This window comes from Halichoeres trimaculatus, unplaced genomic scaffold (assembly GCF_033239565.1).
Source record: "Halichoeres trimaculatus isolate MK-OKI-2021-1 unplaced genomic scaffold, fHalTri1.1 fHalTri1_scaffold_4, whole genome shotgun sequence".
NCBI lineage: Eukaryota > Metazoa > Chordata > Actinopteri > Labriformes > Labridae > Halichoeres > Halichoeres trimaculatus.
The window spans coordinates 23,562,864-23,581,593 of NW_027437182.1; the positions used below are offsets into that span (position 1 = coordinate 23,562,864).

General features: G+C 40.1%; 1 protein-coding gene across 1 annotated transcript; it reads left to right on the forward strand.

Annotated features, from left to right (window-relative positions):
• Nucleotides 1–6,625: 6,625 nt before the first annotated feature.
• On the forward strand, nt 6,626–18,517 carry hapln4 (hyaluronan and proteoglycan link protein 4). The gene is made up of 7 exons (XM_074669191.1): nt 6,626–6,817; nt 8,163–8,277; nt 11,931–12,120; nt 12,466–12,638; nt 12,764–12,879; nt 14,799–14,985; nt 17,246–18,517. Exons 1-7 carry the CDS (start codon nt 6,815–6,817, stop codon nt 17,635–17,637), a joined length of 1,176 nt encoding a protein of 391 aa, XP_074525292.1. The 5' UTR covers nt 6,626–6,814; the 3' UTR covers nt 17,638–18,517.
• The last annotated feature ends 213 nt before the right edge of the window (nt 18,518–18,730 follow it).

Sequence of the window (18,730 nt, forward strand, 5' to 3'; positions counted from 1 at the left end):
CAGAGTTAAAAATATAAAGAAGACAAATATCAGGATTCTTCAGGCCCCACTGCAATTTAGACATGTTTGACCTTTCATCAATGTAGGAAAAGACATTTATATTTCCAAAAGTAACAAAATATTTCAACATATTCTTCAGAATATCACAGTCAGAAATTATCCAAAACACCATCATCAGGGGTCCGTTTCACAAAGTAGGTTTGGTGAAAACTCTGAGTCTATTAACTCTGATATGAAGGAAACTCTCGGTTTTCAGTTTCAGAAAGGGAGGTAAATTAAACCTGGGAAGGAGGGAAAACTCAAACCTGTTTCACAAAGAGGTGTAACTAAAACTCTGTTTCTGTTACTCTGGCAACTGAGTCTCTGGATCTAAGCTGGTCGACACCAGGTTTTTCTCAATGAACTTGGACTTTTTCTCTGTCTCCGCCCACTTTCAGAGCCACACGCCATTTCATTTCCTCATTCGCTCAGTTAGCAGCGAGCTTTGACGTAGATTTGTTTAGCCCTCTGTCATTAAAGGGGACATATCATGCTGATCCCTGATTTAATACTTACATATAATATAATAAATTTGAAAACAAGACCTTTCACCCCCTGAATTTTCAAAAAATGAGATATTGTATTTTTTCTGATATCCTAGAACGAGATTTTATGCCTCTGAAAATAGGTCATTGCCATTTGGCCGCGAGATTTCGACCTTCGTGACGACACGATGATCCTCTCTTTTTATTGGAGTAATCTGATAAAGCAGCTCCTCCTCTGTGAAGTCAGTTAGTCACACAACCGCCACCGAGAGATACACCCACCAAGAGCCGACTGACTGAGTGCTGGATGCAGGGACTCTAGTCTGCTGAGCAGCTCAGCTTTACATGGTGAATTAGCAGTTAAAACACTGTAGTTTTAGCAGACGTCGTAATACTTGTGAGACTATGATATTTGCATGCTTGTTCTGACATGCATTGTGAACCTGGACCACAATAATGCTGCGGTAATAACAAAGTGACGAACTGACAGTGGAGGCGATCTTTAGACTACACTTTCAGCATGATGGATAAAACAGACAGAGAAAAGTGAAGGAGCAGGATGGAGCCCCGTTATAGAAATAGTTTACTGGTGAAGTCTGCCACTATTTCCACGTATTAACTATACATGTTACAGTACCGGGTTGACTCACCACACTAAAGCGTCCTGAGATGATCTGTGTCGAGGTGGATTTTCTTCCCCCTGAGCTGCAGAACCATCCGGGTCTGACTCGGGGTCCGACACAAAAGGACGTATCCTACATTCTGCCATTTTATTACTGCTATCAATGCCTTACAATGAAGTTTTGGCAAACAGCAAACTCGCTCGGTCTGCTCCATTCAATGTGGCGATCTTGTAAATACTGCCATGCTGCAAAAACCGCCCCCCGGCTCTACCCCCTCCGCCCCTCTGATAGAACTGACCAATCAGAGCACAAAGGGCTGTGACGTTGCGAGGTAACTGGAGGTCATTCTCGAAACGAGATCTTCAGAATGGCCCAAAATGAGGATATTGAGAACGCTATTGTGGGGGCGATGAAGGAACTAAATGACTTGTACTGAGGGCAGAAATGCTTTACAGGCATCCTAATCTGGCATAGTGAAAAGGAGAAACAAGCATGATATGGCCCCTTTAAAAAAATCATTAAAAAAAAAACAGGGTCAGTAGTTCATCAGGCACAGTGCGTGCTACAGACCTTTTTCACTGACATCCTTTTGTCAACAACCCCGTGGATGAAGATGAAGCATTACTGTGCAAAGAAGTCAGGAGTTGATCATCAGACCGCGCATAAATGTACTCGGAATATCAAACAGTTAAAGCTTAGAAATTTTAGTATACTGCCTTAAGTAAAATGTCTCTGTGGTGAATATCCAGATATTAGCAGCACTCACAGTGTCAGTCAACATAATTACATAGGAAGCAGAACTGGTAATATGAGCAGGCTTCACTAAAAGCAAAAAAAAGGCTTTTTGTTTTCAGGATTAGAGCTCTTTATTCTGTTTGAAGATCACATCACAACCAGTCCCTGTACAAATCAGAGGGTACTCAGTCTTTGCAGGTACAACAGTTGTTTCATAATAAATATTCAAAACCTCAAAGTTGCTTTTGACTCATGATTGTTTTACACTTGGAGACAGTGTGTGCACATCTTTCTAAAAAAACACATTCTCATACTTGTGCTCCGTGTAAAAAGAAAAAGCACCATGTTCAGATTCTTTGGTTTTACATTTTGGTAGACAGAGCTGAATATTACAGAACAAACCTCACAAAGTATACAGACAGGTAGTCATTCATTATCTTTTTCTGTCTGTTATGACAGAGCCAGAGTATCGTCTGTGCATTGTACTTAACAGAAAAGTGTCTGGCAGTTTCCTAAACTCAAGGTTTTGAGCAAAATAATTGAAGGCATGGAGTGAACTTGATAAGCCCAAAGTATTCTGCTTTGACACCATCCAAGGCTGCAGTTGATCTCAACTCAGAGCTGAGTGGCAAGGATGTGGCAAGGGACATGTTATGCAGAGGGTAATATATACTTAAACAGCAGCCCTTGTCATTCTCTAACTCTGATGAACACGCACACAGCCGCTGTCTGCTGCCAGCCTCCTATCTCAGTCGTACAAAGACATCTTTCCTTTGTGGGCTTAAAGTTAAAAAACAAAACATGCCATCCTGCATTCTGTCTGATCCTCAGTGCCCAAATTGTGAGCATTTCATCACTCCTCTCTTTGTGCTTTAACTGCTAGGCGAAGCTGCTGTATGCTTGCTCTGTGGGGGCGGCCAACTGAATAGTCTGTTTCTACTCCCAGCATTTTTTCTCTCACAGAGACATCAAATGAAGTTTTTTTTTGCACAAACAAACACAACTAAATGACCAGCAGGCAGTGGGCAAGAGGTTGCCTTTCATTTAATTAGAGTGAAGAGCGTTGTCAGCATTGCGAGGGCTTTCAGAACGACTGTCAAATGATACAGCAAGAACTTAAATCATCTGCCAAACCTTTCTTGGATTCAATTCAGTCCTGTGAATAAGCACGCTGTTTTCTGTTCAGAGATAAAGGGGTTATCTTAAAAGAATTGAATCGGACAGTAGTATCAATAGCATTACTTTCCCCTCCGTCTCTAAATCAGAGAAAAAAACAGACCGCCCATAAATCTTTATCACATGTACTCTGCAATAGGTCACCAGGCATAAAACAGGGGGCAAACTCCTTGAATCACTTTCCCTCAGTAGCTTTTTTAAAGCTGAAGTGTGTTATCAGCCCTGATTCCACATGCTAACGGTGCATTCTGTGCGTCTGTGTGTGTGTGTGCGTGTGTGTGTGTGTGTGTGTGTGTGTGTGTGTGTGTGTGTGTGTGTGTGTGTGTGTGTGTGTGTGTGTGTGACAGGGGCTTTAAACCAAATGTGGTTGCAGCAAACAGCTCCATAATCCCATGGTGGCAGTCACTGGGGAGCTTTGCTGCAGACGTGTGCTTGGCTGTGCATTTGAAGCTAAAAAAGCCAAGGAGACTTTGAAGAATACAGCTCAACACTCAAACTGTAGAGATGGAAGAGGTTCTGATTGATGATGAAAAGTCTTCTGAAGTAATGTTTTAAGAGCATAAACTATCATACATGATAAACTTTTGTGGGACAATTTAAGGATCTGGAAGTATGTAGGAGGGCTGTGATGATAGGCTTTTGCCCCCGATTCCTTTCCTTCACAGTTTTTTGAGGTACTGATTCAATTCAAGTTGCAGTTCTTTGACATTTCTCATTTTTTGCGACTCTTAATTTGCTTCCTTAGACACCAGACCATGTGAAAAAGTTGAATGATGATGATGTCTACAGACTATATCAGGAGCCATACATGGTCATCACGTGAGTCAGATTTTAGGATTCATTTAGGGGATCTGACATCACATTTCCAGACAGAAAAACATTTACCTAAAAGAATAGGAATTTTAGGGTAGGAATTTTGAAAATAAACAATCAAATAAAAATAAATAAATAAATAAAATTAATAAAAATAAATAAATAAATAAAATATATTTTCGAATGAAAAATTTACAATTTAAGAATCTTAAAACAGAAAATCCAGAAACTTATGTGAATCATTTTTTTTCTCTACTTTGCTTTTATAACAGATTACCCCTTTATTATTGTTGTTTGCTTATTTCATTTCTAAAGGGACCACTCTGCTTTTGGGGCCCCTTTTGACCATAGGAGCTGGATTTCTTGATCCTCCTTACTCGAGGTTGTAGCTTGTGATCACAATTTGAAGGCCTGTCTTTGTAATTCTATGAGTTTAAAATTGGTTAGAAGATGCATAGCTCATAATAAATTTATTTTTCTTCTCACCTTGTTAAATCCCCTTGATTGTGAGTCCAGCAATGAGTGCCAGATGAAGTGTGTGCATGAATTTTTGCTGGTTAGTCACATGACTTGATTGTCTGTTGTGATGAAGGTGTTGCTTTCAATGATCAGTGTAATAGTGTTAACAGTGTTTTGAGCTTTTTTTTGGCTACACAGGTGCAAACATCAGCAGAGAACCACCTGCTTTATTAACCTTTAGCCAGCAAAGCTGCTTCTGCTCATCCATGCATCTCAAGGGAGAAACTGAGGACCAAAACGCCTCTGCAGTGGACTCTGTCATGCACCAGTGCACAACAATGAATAGTTTTTATTCCTAATCTGGCAAAATGGGCTTAAAATTTTTCAATTCCAGCTCCAATGAATCCCTACTGACATCCCTGGCTCCTTGGTATGCATTTCATTTGAAAAGATAAACTCTGTCCAAAGGTAGCAGGTAATCTTTGAAAAACCATCTGTAAACCAGTGCCCAAAGAATGTTGCCTGAAGTGTATTTCTCAAGCCATTATAGGATCACCTCCACCTGAACTGGAGCGATTCCTTTTCATTGAATTCCATATTCTAATATTTTTTGATCATTTTAGATACCATACCAACTACCATAGAAACTTTATTTGTAAAGCACTTTTAAAAACAACCACAGCTGTAAACAAAGTGCTGTACAGATAGTTAGAAATAAAATGAAAAGAACAGATTAGAAAGAACAGACACATAAAAGAAAACATACTATAAACAATTAAAAGCAAATAAAAGAAAATAAAAGGGAATAAGGTTGGTCAAAGAAACTAAGTCTTGCTGAGGTTAAAAGCCAAAGAATAAAAATGGGTTTTAAGATGCTTTTTAAAAGTGGACAGTGAGGGGGCCTCTCTGATGTGCAGGGGAAGACGGTTCCACAATAAAGATGCAACATTAGAGAAGGCCCTGTCCTCTCCGTGCTTCTTCCTGGACCCCGGCACCTGCAGGAGCTGCTGGTCAGCCGACCTTAGGGACAGAGAGGGCGAGTAGGGGTAAAGAAGCTCAGAGAGGTGAGACGGGCAAGACATTTAAACATTTAAAAAAATATATAAGATTTTTAGAATCAACTCTAAAAGTCACAGGCAGCCAGTGGAGTGAAGCCAGTACTGGGCTGATGTTCCCTCAACAAATACACCCAATATCCCATAACAGCAAGCAGCTGCTGGCTAAAGCCTGGAAGCTGTCAGTGTTAATGTTGTTAAGCTTGCGTTTCTCACTCCATCACCACATTTCCTTACTGTGGACTTTATTTTTCTTGGTGCTGTCTGTCATGCTGATAGGTCTGTAGTGCTCCAGGGACAACCTGAGCAGATTCTTTAAAACTCTGATTCCTGCTCGCTCAGTGATGCTTCACTGGACTGCAGTAACTCCGGCAGCTGCACTGCAGTTGACAAGTCCCTCTCCTTGTTCAACAAGACACTGCTGGCCAACTTGAGCCTCAGCAGCACGGTGTGTAGAATAATGTCACCATCCCTCCTTCCTCCTTTCATTGATCCCTGCCATCATCTCAAGACCTGTGCTGCCTCTGAGCTCTGTCAGTTCATGTAAAAGAGGAAATAATACACAGACTGTCTTTGGAGAGACTCAACAGCCACAAAATTCAATATATGGGATGCACAAGCAAAGCCCTTTCTTAATCATAAATCTGTGATCCATGTCGGACACAAAATCACAACTGCTTAGTCTCAAGTCTCAAATCCAATTGGGATAATGAAACCAGTGAATATTCCGCTCATTTGCAGTGTAATCATATCTGGATAGCTGTCTGGTGGTATAGCTGCAGTATTGTTGTATGTGACTTGAATTAATTTATGATAAGATATTAACCCGTGTTTGTTTATGTTTTCAGTGAGCAGAGAAAAATGTGCATCAAAGATCAGAAATGGAAAGAAATGACTCATGTAAGGGAGCGTACAGCAACATATCAACATCATCCATGACCTCATAACTGAAACTGCTGGATAATGGAGTTTAGTTTAAGATTGAACATGTATTCATAGAAGTAAGCAAAGTGGTGGGATGATGAAATTGGAAGTTTCTTTGTGATACCTGAAATCTCAAATACTCACTTACCTGATTCATTTGCTTCCTGCTTGTATTGTTTATCATTTCATGGAAACCCCCAAGTGATGCACAGAGACACATATTCAAACATTTCATCCATTAAAACCATTGCAGTGACTGACGTCTCCACACCATCTGCACAATCTTATGTGTGCTGCGTCATCTGAGGACTGCAGGTCCCACAAACACCGGTGGTTCCCCTGCAGTGCGAGAGATCAGCGATGGGACTGAAGGCAGGGAGGGAGGGAGAGAGGCGAGTGCTGCTGCTGCTGCTGCTGCAGAGAGACATTTAGCCTGGCTGAGAAGTTAAACGGCACACAGCGACACATCTGATTCATCCAGGCTTTAATCCTGGTTGTTAAAGCCATGGTAAGTTCACTTCTGTGCTCCATTATTACGACTGTGCTCTGCAGCTCCCTGTGCTGCATGGCAACTGCAGGGGATGCTCATTGGACTCACCTTGAGAGAAATGATGCAGCAGGGCTGTTTTTAGTTCATAATGTGCATGAAAAGTGGCTGCTTATGTGACTGCTTCACCGAGGCCTGTTTAGAAGACATGTACTGCAGCAGTCATGTTACTGTGTGTGAGAGGAGGGGCTCATGTCTGGTTGCAGACCTCTAGCATCACATACAGCTGAAACATACTTGACACTCCCTTCTTTGTTGTAATGCTGATATTTAATGCACCCATAGAGAAGCTAACCTATGTATCTGAGCACGTAATTGCATTTCTAAGAGGGCTAGCCTCTCTGTAATCCATCTTGGATTACGTCAGCACCACGGGTGATGTCACATGCTGGCTGGAAATACACACAAAAGTGCAAATGCAGTGTTCTGATCAGCCCCTCATTCATCATTTAGAATAAACCAGATTACACATAGAGATAAGAAAGTCTGTAACCGGAGTAACCACAGTGACTTGAGGGCTTTGTTTTATAGCATGGTGATCCTTTAAATGAAAATGTTAACATACTAAGATAAAAAAAAACAAAGTGAATCCCGATCCCTTCTGCCTTACATGTTAATAAATTTGGTAAAGGAAACACAGTGGACATAATTTGTGCTATTCTTCAGAAATTTAATCTTCTATCTCAGTTTATTTTTGTCCATCGAGCCATCATTTCACCCCCCAAACTTTCCAAATTTTTCTTTTCCTTCGGCACACATTTGGCAGTGGAGATAAAAAAGTGCAAAATAAGCTTAAGTCTTGAGTATCCTGTGAGGACTATCTCTTCTTTTCACACTGTGACTCTGAGCTCCAGAGCTGGCACTTAGTATGGAAAGTTGTGACTGTGCAAAAATTCTTAAACCAAGCACAAGCACAGCCAAGGCAGCTAACCTTATTTTCTTGTTGCTTTTTTTTCCCAAGTTGGAGCAATTAGTTATCTGCTGCATTACGTCCTGTTAAATTAACTAACACCCTGGGTATGGACTCTTTGGTGGGGTTTTAGCATGACCTGTTGCAAATTACAGGGGTAAGATTTTGTAGGAATAGCATGAGTTGCATTATAATTGATGTGTATTTTTTAATTCTGAAGTGTAACTGAAATAAAGTTTTTGTTTGTTTCTCCTTGTGTTAATACCAAGACAATGAAGAGGTCACACTGTTGTATTTTTTGCTCTTAATTGTGCTCCTCCTGAGGTTACAGTCTGGTCATCCAATTTGCAGTAAACCTGTAATAACCTCGATCCTCTGTTGTATCCCTTCCTGCAGCCCTCGGCCTTTAGGAAGCCATTCTTTGTGGTATCCACCCTGATTTTTGCCCTTTCCGTGACTTCCCTGCCTGCAGACGTTGAGAAGGGAAGGAGGAAGGTGGTGCATGTGCTCGGTGAGAACATTTTCTACTTTCCTGTTTCTGACAGCTCAAAGCAGCACAGACTGGAGCCCTTCATTCTGAAATGATCTGCATAGCTGTGACAGCGTGTGCTTGGAGATTTTTTAAGGAGGGTTAAGGAGATGACACATTTGAAACCAAGGAGATTGCATTAAATCTCATCCAGGGCTTACTGAGCCAAGGCAATCACCAAGTAGGAAAGGAAGTGCTCAAGTTTTTAACTTTTTTTTTTTTTTTTTTTAAAAGTCACATGAAAACTCTCACCAAGTTTTTTGAAAACGGTCTTAAGAATTTGCATGTTTTTAAGTGCTGTTTGAAATGAGTATGAAGATAAAAACACATTTTGATAGTTTGATAACCAAAGACAGCTTATCAGATGTTAAGGTTGAAAGTGAAATGTTTTCCCTCATATTGGATTTCAGCTGCTCAATAGTTTGGGGGCTCCTTTGTCCTATTGTTTTATGCCACGATGTGCAAAATGTTTCAGTGGGTGACAAGTCAGCAGGTCAATTTGACATCTTCCTGCTGTAATACGTTGGGTCTTTCCTGGAAAAAGCATTCTATGGATGGCAGCATATGTTGCTCCAAAACCTGTATGTGTCGTATGAAAAGAACAATGCTCTCCCAAATCGGCATATATGCATCCCCTTACAATCAGGGGTTCTGGCTTTTGAACTGTGCATGGATAACAAGAAGAGTAAGAGCAGAGGATGGTGGCTCCATGATTTCCAAAAAGAATGCTGACTCTTAATTTCTCAGAGCACCAGACAGTTGATCACACTCAGTCCATCTTAAATTTGCTTGGTCACTATGGGGTGCTGATTGTAAAGTTGCAAACACTGCAAATAACAACAGCATTTCTCCACATTTAACTCTAAAACACCCCTTTTTTTTTTAGCAGATTTAGAAAAATATTTGTGAAATATATTTGTCAAATATTATATCTAAATGTTGAATGTTACATCTAAATGTTGAATGTTATTTATAAATGTTATAGATGAATGTCCTCATTCAAAATATTTAGCTACATTTCTAAACATTTAGTTTCATTCTAAATATTTAGCCAAGACTAAATATTTATCAAGGATTTATAAATCTTTTGCAAAGATTTCTGAAAATTTGCTAAAGTTTCTAAATATTAAGTCAAGATTTCTTAATCTGATGCAAAGATTTCTAAATATTTGCTTAAGTTACTTGACTGTCCCCTGTCATTTAAAAACTTGTTCCCATAAATTAGGAGCAGTTTGCTGCTTTTAAACTGACATATTTACACAGATGACCTGCATCTACAGAAATCTACAAAATAAGTATTGAACGCGTCAACTTTTTTCTAATTATGTTTATTTTATTTCAATTCAAATCTCATTCAAACAAAATTTCTACCAGACATTGGTATTAACTCAATAATCCACACATAAAAATAAATCATGAAATTCATGTCCATAAATAATGATTATGTGGAATTTAAGGTCGTTTTTTCACCAAGCTTTTATGTATTTACAATACGACACACCTCATGATGGGTAAAGGCAAAGAGCTCTCTGAAGACATTCACAACCTGATTGTCGCTCAGCATCAGAATGGAACTGGTTACAGACTTATATCAAAGCACCTGAATATTCCAGTCAGCACAAGTGGAAGAAGCACCGCCTTACCATCAACAGGCCACGCACAGGAGCTCCTTGCAAGATTTCTGACCAGGGAGTCAGAGAGATAGTCAGAAGAGTACTCAACGAGCCAAGGACCACCCTGAAAGTGCTCCAAAAAGACTTGAAGGCAGCAGGTACAATTGTTACAGAGAAAACAATAGGCAATGCACTCCACCGCCATGGCCTCTATGGACGCTCAGCCCGCAAGACTCCATTCCTCAAAAAAAATCATGTTGAAGCTGGTTTAACGTTTGTTAAACAGCATCTTGACAAGCCTGTAGAATACTGGGAGAATGTTGTCTGGTCAGATGAGACCAAAATTGAACTTTTTCGGCTGTCAGACTACATACCATATTTGGAGGAGAAATGGCACTACACATCACCCAAAAAACACTATATCAACAGTGAAGTTTGGAGTTAGAAGCATCATGGCATGGGGTTGTTTCTCATCTCATGGTATCGGCAAACCTTCATATAATTGACGGAGCAATGAATGGAGCCATGTATGGGGAAATTCTTGATATGTATCTGCTGCCATCCACCAGGATGATGAAGATGAGACGTGGCTGGACTTTCCAGCAGGACAACGATCCAAAGCACACAGCAAAGTTGACTCTCAATTGGTTTGAAAAAAACAAAATTAATCTGTTAGAATGGCCAAGTCAATCACCTGACTTAAATCCAATTGAACATTTGTGGAAAGAACTAAAGAAAAGGGTTTACCAGAGGTTGCCAAAGAATATTAAATTAAAGACAATCTGTGCAGAGGAATGGGCCAAAATCACACCTGAGCAGTGTGGGCGATTAGAAGCATACAAGAAGCGTCTGGAAGCTGTCATTACAAACAAAGGCTTCTCCACTAAGTATTAGATGAGTCTCAGTTAGTTTGTTCAATACTTTTTTCCTGTGTTATGGCACTTAATTCTACATAATCATTATTTATGGACCTGAACGTTGTGATTTCTTTTTATGTGTGGAGTATTTGAGTTAAAACCAATGTCTGGTAGAAATTTGGTTTGAGTTGCATCTTTGGAAATAAACGTAATGAGAATAAAGTTGGCGCGTTCAATACTTATTTTCCCCACTGTAACTAACTATTGAGATGGAATAGAGCAGACCACAAACTTTATTAATACTTTTTGAGAATTTCAATTTAAGAAAAGGAGCATGTGGGAGTGAGTTGTTATAAAACACCTCTTGTTGCCTGTAATTTTTCCTCTGGTGGTGAACAACTTGGCAGAGCACAGAAATAGTGACAGGACTAATAGCTTGCTGGCATGGATAATTGTGGGTGCATTTATCTGGTCACAGCATTGCAGGATGTTGTGCAGATGCTCATTACATGTTTTTAAAATTGAACACATGATTTGTGCATGTAGATTTGGTTGCATTACACACACACACACACACACACACACACACACACACATACACACACACACACACAGACACATCTGCCAGGAATGACATTGTTGTCGTTGCCTGTTTGGAGGAAGAAGCCTGTGGTTAGCATTAGCCCTGGAAGGTTTCAGTGAATTGGTCTCTGGAGAAGGAGCGAGGCTGGATTCAGGATGGGTGACAACAGGGCGTGGTGACAGAGACAGTAAACTGCCAATTTTCTCAACCTTGACAAACCAGAAAGAGGTCTTTTATAGTGATTTGTTGGTTGTTGGGACCCTGATGTGACTGCACCAGCAAATAATTTATTATACTGTTTTGACGCTATGGGGCTTTTGCAAAAAGCATTGCATGGACTTAACTGCCCATTTAGTAGTTGTAATGAATCATTCTTGAAAATATTGTGAAGCTGAATTGAGCTAACTTTGCATTTATTAGACTTGTGGACAAAACAAAAGTATGATTTCACTGAAAGGCAAAATGATTTTTTTAATGGAAGGCGAAAATAAAGCAACATCAGAGAAAACAGATCATTTTCACTCTCAGATGAAGTATTATGGAAACCCAGCCTTTTGTCTTCTTTTTCTCCCTTCTTCACAGAGGATGACAGTGGCGCGGTCATTGTGCAGACAGCTCCTGGCAAAGTGGTGACACATCGTGGAGGCTCCATCACTCTGCCCTGCAGATTCCACCATGAGCCTGAGAACACAGATCCTGCTCGCATCCGCATTAAGTGGACCAAAGTGACAGATGCTCTGCAGTTTGAGGATGTCTTTGTGGCTCTTGGGAGGTAAACTCTCAGTCCGCATTTTTAAATCAATACATTACTGTCTACATTTTTTATCACACCATTAATCTCTGTAATAGGATCCAATCCAACAAATGTCCACATGATTGATTGATTCCACTTTTTTTTCTTGCTGTATATGACAAGTTTGCCTCTGCACACATTTACAGTGTAGTATAGTTGTCAGAAATCTCTCAAATGATTTCTCCTTTTATAAAAAAATACATTCCTCTTTTGAGAAGGTTGTAAAATAAAGCACACCACATTCAGAGCATTTCTTCATCCGGCTCATAAAAAAAAGGTTTAAAAGGGCAAAAAAAAAAAAAATCTTCTGTCAAATCTTTCCAGGCAGCAGCGTGTGTTTGGATCGTACAAAGGCCGTGTGTTTTTGGAGCAGGCTGGACCAGGTGACGCTTCAGTGATCATCCAAAATGTCACGCTGGAGGACTATGGACGCTACGAATGTGAAGTCACTAATGACATGGAAGACGACACAGGGTTCGTCAATCTGGATTTAGAAGGTCAGGAATTAGAAATGCCAAAAGAGATTTTGTTGGAAGCTGTGACATTTGTATGCTCATTGGGTGTTGTGATATCTATTAGAAACACCCACACTCAAAATTCACTCTGTATCTGTTATGTGTAGGAGTGGTGTTTCCCTACTACCCCCGAGAGGGGCGCTATAAGCTCAACTACCATCAGGCAGAGGACGCCTGCAAGAAGCAGGATGCCATTCTGGCTTCTCACTCTCAGCTGCACAAAGTAAGTAAATGGCTCTACTGTGGCTTGAACAACAGGTGTGTGTGAGGCATATCAAGAGAGATGAGAGCACAACTCAGTGACACATCAAGGGAAATACATAAACCACCTCTTCAAAACATTATTTAACATACTGTATTAATGTAGCACACACTCACTCTCTGAATAGATCTAGACCATATTCTGCGAGACATTATTTACAGAGATCTCTACCATAAACAAGCATGTGGTTGCAGTGGCATTACAAAACTTGGTGGACACCCAACCTCCTTGTTTACAAGTAACACAGAGGAAAAGACAGAAAAAGAGATGGATGGAAGTTTAGTTGATTGGGATTTCCATTTGTTGAGTTGCAGCAGCAGTTTTTCTGTTGACCACAACTTCACACACGGGGGCTGATGGGTGTCGGACGATTTACAAATGCCACAACACAATGGAAGAACAGCCACATAGTTACATTTATAGAGGTTAGTCTTCCCAACGGGCACAGAAAAGTTATAAAAGTAAGTAAATGATTGTTTTCTTGTTTAACTTTGGCCATGATGAATATAGCTTCAAGGTGTCACCTTGTGATATCCTTCACAGTACTTATTTTTTTATTTACAAGTAGTGTCATCATATATAAAGCTTTATAAATCAATCATGCCATAACGTTAACATTATAGCTATATTAATCATAGCTGAAGGTAATAAAAAAAAAAAGTTTACTTACCTCCACAACTTTTCTGTGTCCATTAGGATAACTGTTCTCATAACTTCCATTGTGGCTGTACTTTTGTTGTGTTGTTGCTTTTGCAAATCGTCTGACACTTTTACCACCCACCATATTTATGAAAGTGACAAGGTGGGTTTTTAAAAATCTGCATCTACTTCTTTTAATAAGACCAAACATGTCACACAACAGCTCTGTTGATGCCTCTGTGAAAAATGACTTTTACTTTTAGAGCATTAACCCCTTGATGCCTGCTGTTGTGACATACCCTGTCAGGTGTAAGATGACCTTTGTATCCCACTTGCATCTAGTGATTTTCTACACATACCAAGGATCACATGAAATGCATTTTTTTGCATTATGTAAATAATTACAATAAGAGTTTTTTTTCTCAATAAGAGTTTTCCTTCTTTCTGCTGCTTTTCATTCAGTTTTGGGGATCTTTTTTTTTCCTTTGTGTTGATTTTTATCTATAACATAAATATATAAATCAATAAATCAATAAATAAATCAATAAATAAATAAATAAATAAATAAATAAATAAATAAATATTGGTTGGTGGGCAAAATGATTATATCTATATGTATCATATAACTCGTTTACACCTATTGTACGTTCTACATTCAAATGTGTAATTTCCACTCATTTTAGCATCTGTAAGAATGCAAAAACATATTATTTCTTTAATTGTGAACTAATTCAGACAGTAAAGGGTTAAACGGACAAAGGATCAGAAAAATACAACAGTAAGTCCATTTACATTATGTCTACACAAGTGTGATGTCCACACAGAAAGAGTGAGACAAAGAAACAAACAGTTGTACCGAGAAATCGACAGTCTGACGGATGAACTGTGACTAAAATATTATTTGATAACACAGCCTTGGTGCCGCAGAGCTAATATTAAAAGTAGAATTATGACTTCCTTCTGCAGCTTTTCAATTTATAGCCACTCTTTGAGCTGTAACAATAAACTGCCTATAGTCATAAACTGTTTTAGAGCAGCAGTAAGACTGGAATTAAAATGTGCATATTACCAGAGCAGAAACTTTGCTGCAGATCCACCCTTCTTTTTTTAAAAAGCCTCATACATTAAAGCCTAGAGTTAATGGAGTTATGTCAAAGAAGATAAACCAAAGTCTTTCTGCTCCTCATAATATGTTAAATCCCTGAGTCTGACTCTGGTCTGCATTATCTACTCTTCCACAGGCCTGGCTGGAAGGACTAGACTGGTGTAATGCTGGATGGCTCGAGGACGGCTCAGTCCAGTACCCCATCGCTCACCCCAGAGAACAGTGCGGTCGCAAAGACACCCCTGCTGGTGTTCGCAACTATGGCTATAGGCACTTGGAGGATGAGCATTACGATGCTTTCTGCTTTACTTCTAAGCTCAATGGTGAGAAAGTGACAGAAACATAGACCCAGACAGAGAGACACAGGGATGTAGGCTGGCAGTTGTTGTTGTATGTACTTATATGCATGTTTGCAAAAACTTTGAAGGCCCTATACACCAACATCTAAGCAGCTATCCAGCATCTGTTGTTAATGATTGGAGGAATAAAAGACATAGGTGGAGGGGAATGTTGTATCGCTGTAGAGAAAGAGCAGATATAACAATAGCTGTGCCAAGGGATTTTTGGACCATGTCTCTGATCTCTGGCTGTGATCTCACAGGCCTAAGGCCGTTGGATTTAGATCAGGCTGTGCAATGCTGCCCTGTTAGAGCCACACAGTCCAAGCGGGTGCCAAGCACAGCCTTTCATATCCAAAGTCTTTGATTTACATCACATTCCCATAGAGCCACTGCCCGACACCCACAGGTTCACAAGCTGACATAAACATGGAAAAGTTAAGAGCAAGATAAGTTTGTGCATCATATTTGGTCTTAAGGGAAAAGAAACAGCTGTTGGAGGGAAAAATAAGTGATCAAAGTCTTTCTGTCTCACTTGTTTTTGTTTATAAGATACCCACTGCATTTAAAAAAAACACTAATTTATCCATTGAGTGTTATTTTCTGTTACACGCCTTATGCTCTTGGCTGTGAGGGGTTAGTTTAGAGGATTTTTTGACTGTGGCACAAAGTTTTGTGTTGTGGTTGCACCTCCATGCTCTGTACACTACAAGATTTTAATGAAGTTGAAAAAGAAAAAAATAATTTACTTTCTCAACTTTTCTTTGTCCTTTTGGATAACTGTCCTCCTTACCAGTGGCGGACTGGGACTGAAAAACAGCCCACCCCCCACAGCATCGGCTGTTCTGGTATTCAAGATGACCAGTTTGCCCCTATCGTCACCGATTTAAGAAATACGCTCCAACCACCAGCCGGTTAGGGTCTGGAAAAGACCAGCCATTCGGGAAGAGTCCCGAATTTCCCGATTGCTAGCCCGCCCCCTGCTCTTTACCTATGTTGTGTTATGGCTCTTGCATTTGTTTTGTTTGCATTTATGCAGTCATGTTTGGAAATCGTCTGACACCTACTGGCCACCGTAGATAACTCATACCAAGTGAAAGACAAAAGTTTTCGCATTTTATCAGACAATTTGACCTCCTCACTCATTTTCCTCTCAAACAGTCTTCTTGTTTACTCTTGATTCCATCAAATTAGAGGTTAGTGTCACATTTTGGGGAAGCCCACACAATATAATCAGTTTTTCCCATATTTCCAACATGAAGAAATATGCAGATATAGTTTGACTACCAAAAGTCCAAAGGCACTGATGTGACAAATTTTTACTTACAATAGCTAATGCTTTGAAGCTCTCCTTTATAAAAACATGGTTGGTCATTGTGGAATTTTGATAGATAAGGTCTGAAAACACAACTTAGTGTTACTCTCTGAAGTGTGAAAAAACATTCACCGCTTTATATTCCAATTTCAATAATTTCTAACAAACAAACAAAGAATACTTGGTCTTAAAGAGTGCTCTACCCCAGTGAGTAAAAAGTTGCATGTTAGAGGCGATTGCCCATGGCTTCCCCTGTGTGTTAATTATTGTGGACAGTCTGTTGTGGGCAGGAGGTTTCAGCTGTGGTCCTGACCGTTACAGTTTCTCAGTCCAGCTGGAAGGGATTTACTGAGTGTCCTCTGGGGAAATATGAAACAATATTCTGCCCCTCTAATAGCCAGCAGTCGCATAAACAAGAATAAAATCAATAGCTATGCCAAGAGCAAAGCTGAGGCTACCCACATGAATTTCATGAGACAAAAACCCACCAACCTCATTATTCTTGGTTAGATTTTTTTTAACTTCTGCTTCTTTCTTCTGAGAAGCTGCTTCATGATTCAGTACAGTTGAAACTTTGCTGCCACAATGTGAGAGGAATTACTTTAATAATGCTGAGGGAAATAACTCCCAAGAGTTGAGATGATGAAAGCCAAACTGTTTGAAACCCATTTCAAGTGCCATCCAGTGACTGAATATAGCCTTTGGATTTCTGTCAGTTGCCAAGATTGTTGTTTGAGTGCTGTATTTTCTGAAAACAACCAAACAGAGATGCCAGGAAAACTATGAATATCTACCCTCGGGACTCTATCTCTTTGGGGCTCCCTCCCTCTTCCATTTCTCCTTTAGTCTGCCTGAACTCATGCTGCTCTCCTTCATCCTTTCACATGTTCTCTCAACAAATATTCTCTTCTCTACCTTGCATTCCCCCAGGTAAAGTCTACTTCCTCAAACGCTTTAAGAAGGTGAACTATGCAGAGTCGGTGAAAGCCTGTGTCCGCGATGGCTCGACGGTGGCAAAAGTGGGGCAGCTGTATGCTGCATGGAAGTTCCAGCTTCTGGACCGCTGTGAAGCCGGCTGGCTTGAGGATGGCAGTATCCGTTATCCCATTGTCAACCCTCGCTCTCGCTGCGGAGGGGCCCAGCCAGGTGTCCGACACCTGGGCTTCCCTGATAAAAAATTTCGCCTGTATGGGGTCTACTGTTTCCGCAAGAGCAAAGATGATTCAGCAGACGATGCTGGAAAGACAAAAAACCCTACTGGTAGTTTAAAAAGCACAAAGAGCAGTAACAGAATCCCAATTAATGCTACAAGGGTGATTTAAAATGGAAAGACTGAGAGCAATTTTAGATTTGACTGCAACAGCTGTCGCCTAGCAGCAAGTCTCCATTCATCACTTCAAAAGAGAAACGCTCACAGACAAGATGTTCTCATTTGCCAGAGAGAAGGGCTGTGTAAAATTAAGGGTGACATCTTTATTAGGGTGATTTTCCAATCGTCTCCACTCAGTCAATCATCTTACAAAGTAAGTATGTTAGCACATCTGCCACTGAAAAACAGCAAAGTTAAACAGAAGCTCCATCTTCGCTCATGCACACATTGAATCAGAGAGTCTGCCATGAGTCTTCTTGTTTACATGTTTGTAGATCATTATTTGGCTCGAGACTGAGCCAGATTCCCAGTTCCTGGGTGAAAACAGTCATTACTGGGTTAGACAGGAGGAAAAGCCTGACTGTGTGCAGAAACTCCAAGAAGCCTTGTAAGCTTTGATTGTACTGAGTTTAGTAGCCTGTATCCGGACCGGGTCTCGTTTGTGGTTAGCGATCCTTTGGCACAACGTGAGTCATTTTAGTCATTACCCAGACCTTGCAACCTCGTCATCAGAGCTTAGCAGGCCGAGTAGTTAATATTGCACTGGCTCTTAAATATTTGCACTTTAAATTCATCAGTAGCATCCTAGCTCCATCTTAGCTTAGTACAAGACAAGCATGTACTGCTTGGCTAAGAGTAGATGCTAAGGCTGAAAAAGGAGATAGCGCAACAATAAATGCTATTTACCCAACTTACTGCACCTTCAAGCTACCCAGGTCATCACTTGCACTATATGGTGAATGTTATAAGCAGCAACCTTTAATACGGAGAATGTTTGCCATAAAAAGTGGATAAAAGATGAACGAATAAAACTCTTCAAATCCTTGTTGAGTTTGAGTGTGGTATTTAAAAAATCCTTTTAAGTGGGTCTACAGATGCCAGATACATAAGAGAAAGTCTTGAAATACGCAGATGAATGAGGCACATGTCTGCACACAGAGAGACAAGCACACTCTATACTTTATGCACTTACAGCTGAGATCAAACATTTTCCTTTTTTTTTTTTTTGTTGTTGTTGTGCTGTTTTTGTGCCTTTTAGCGTGCTT

Coding starts and splice junctions, on each gene's coding strand:
- hapln4 (XM_074669191.1), top strand. Junction 8,278..11,930: donor GAAGGTGGTGCATGTGCTCG/GTGAGAACATTT, acceptor CCTTCTTCACAG/AGGATGACAGTGGCGCGGTC. Junction 14,986..17,245: donor CTTTACTTCTAAGCTCAATG/GTGAGAAAGTGA, acceptor GCATTCCCCCAG/GTAAAGTCTACTTCCTCAAA.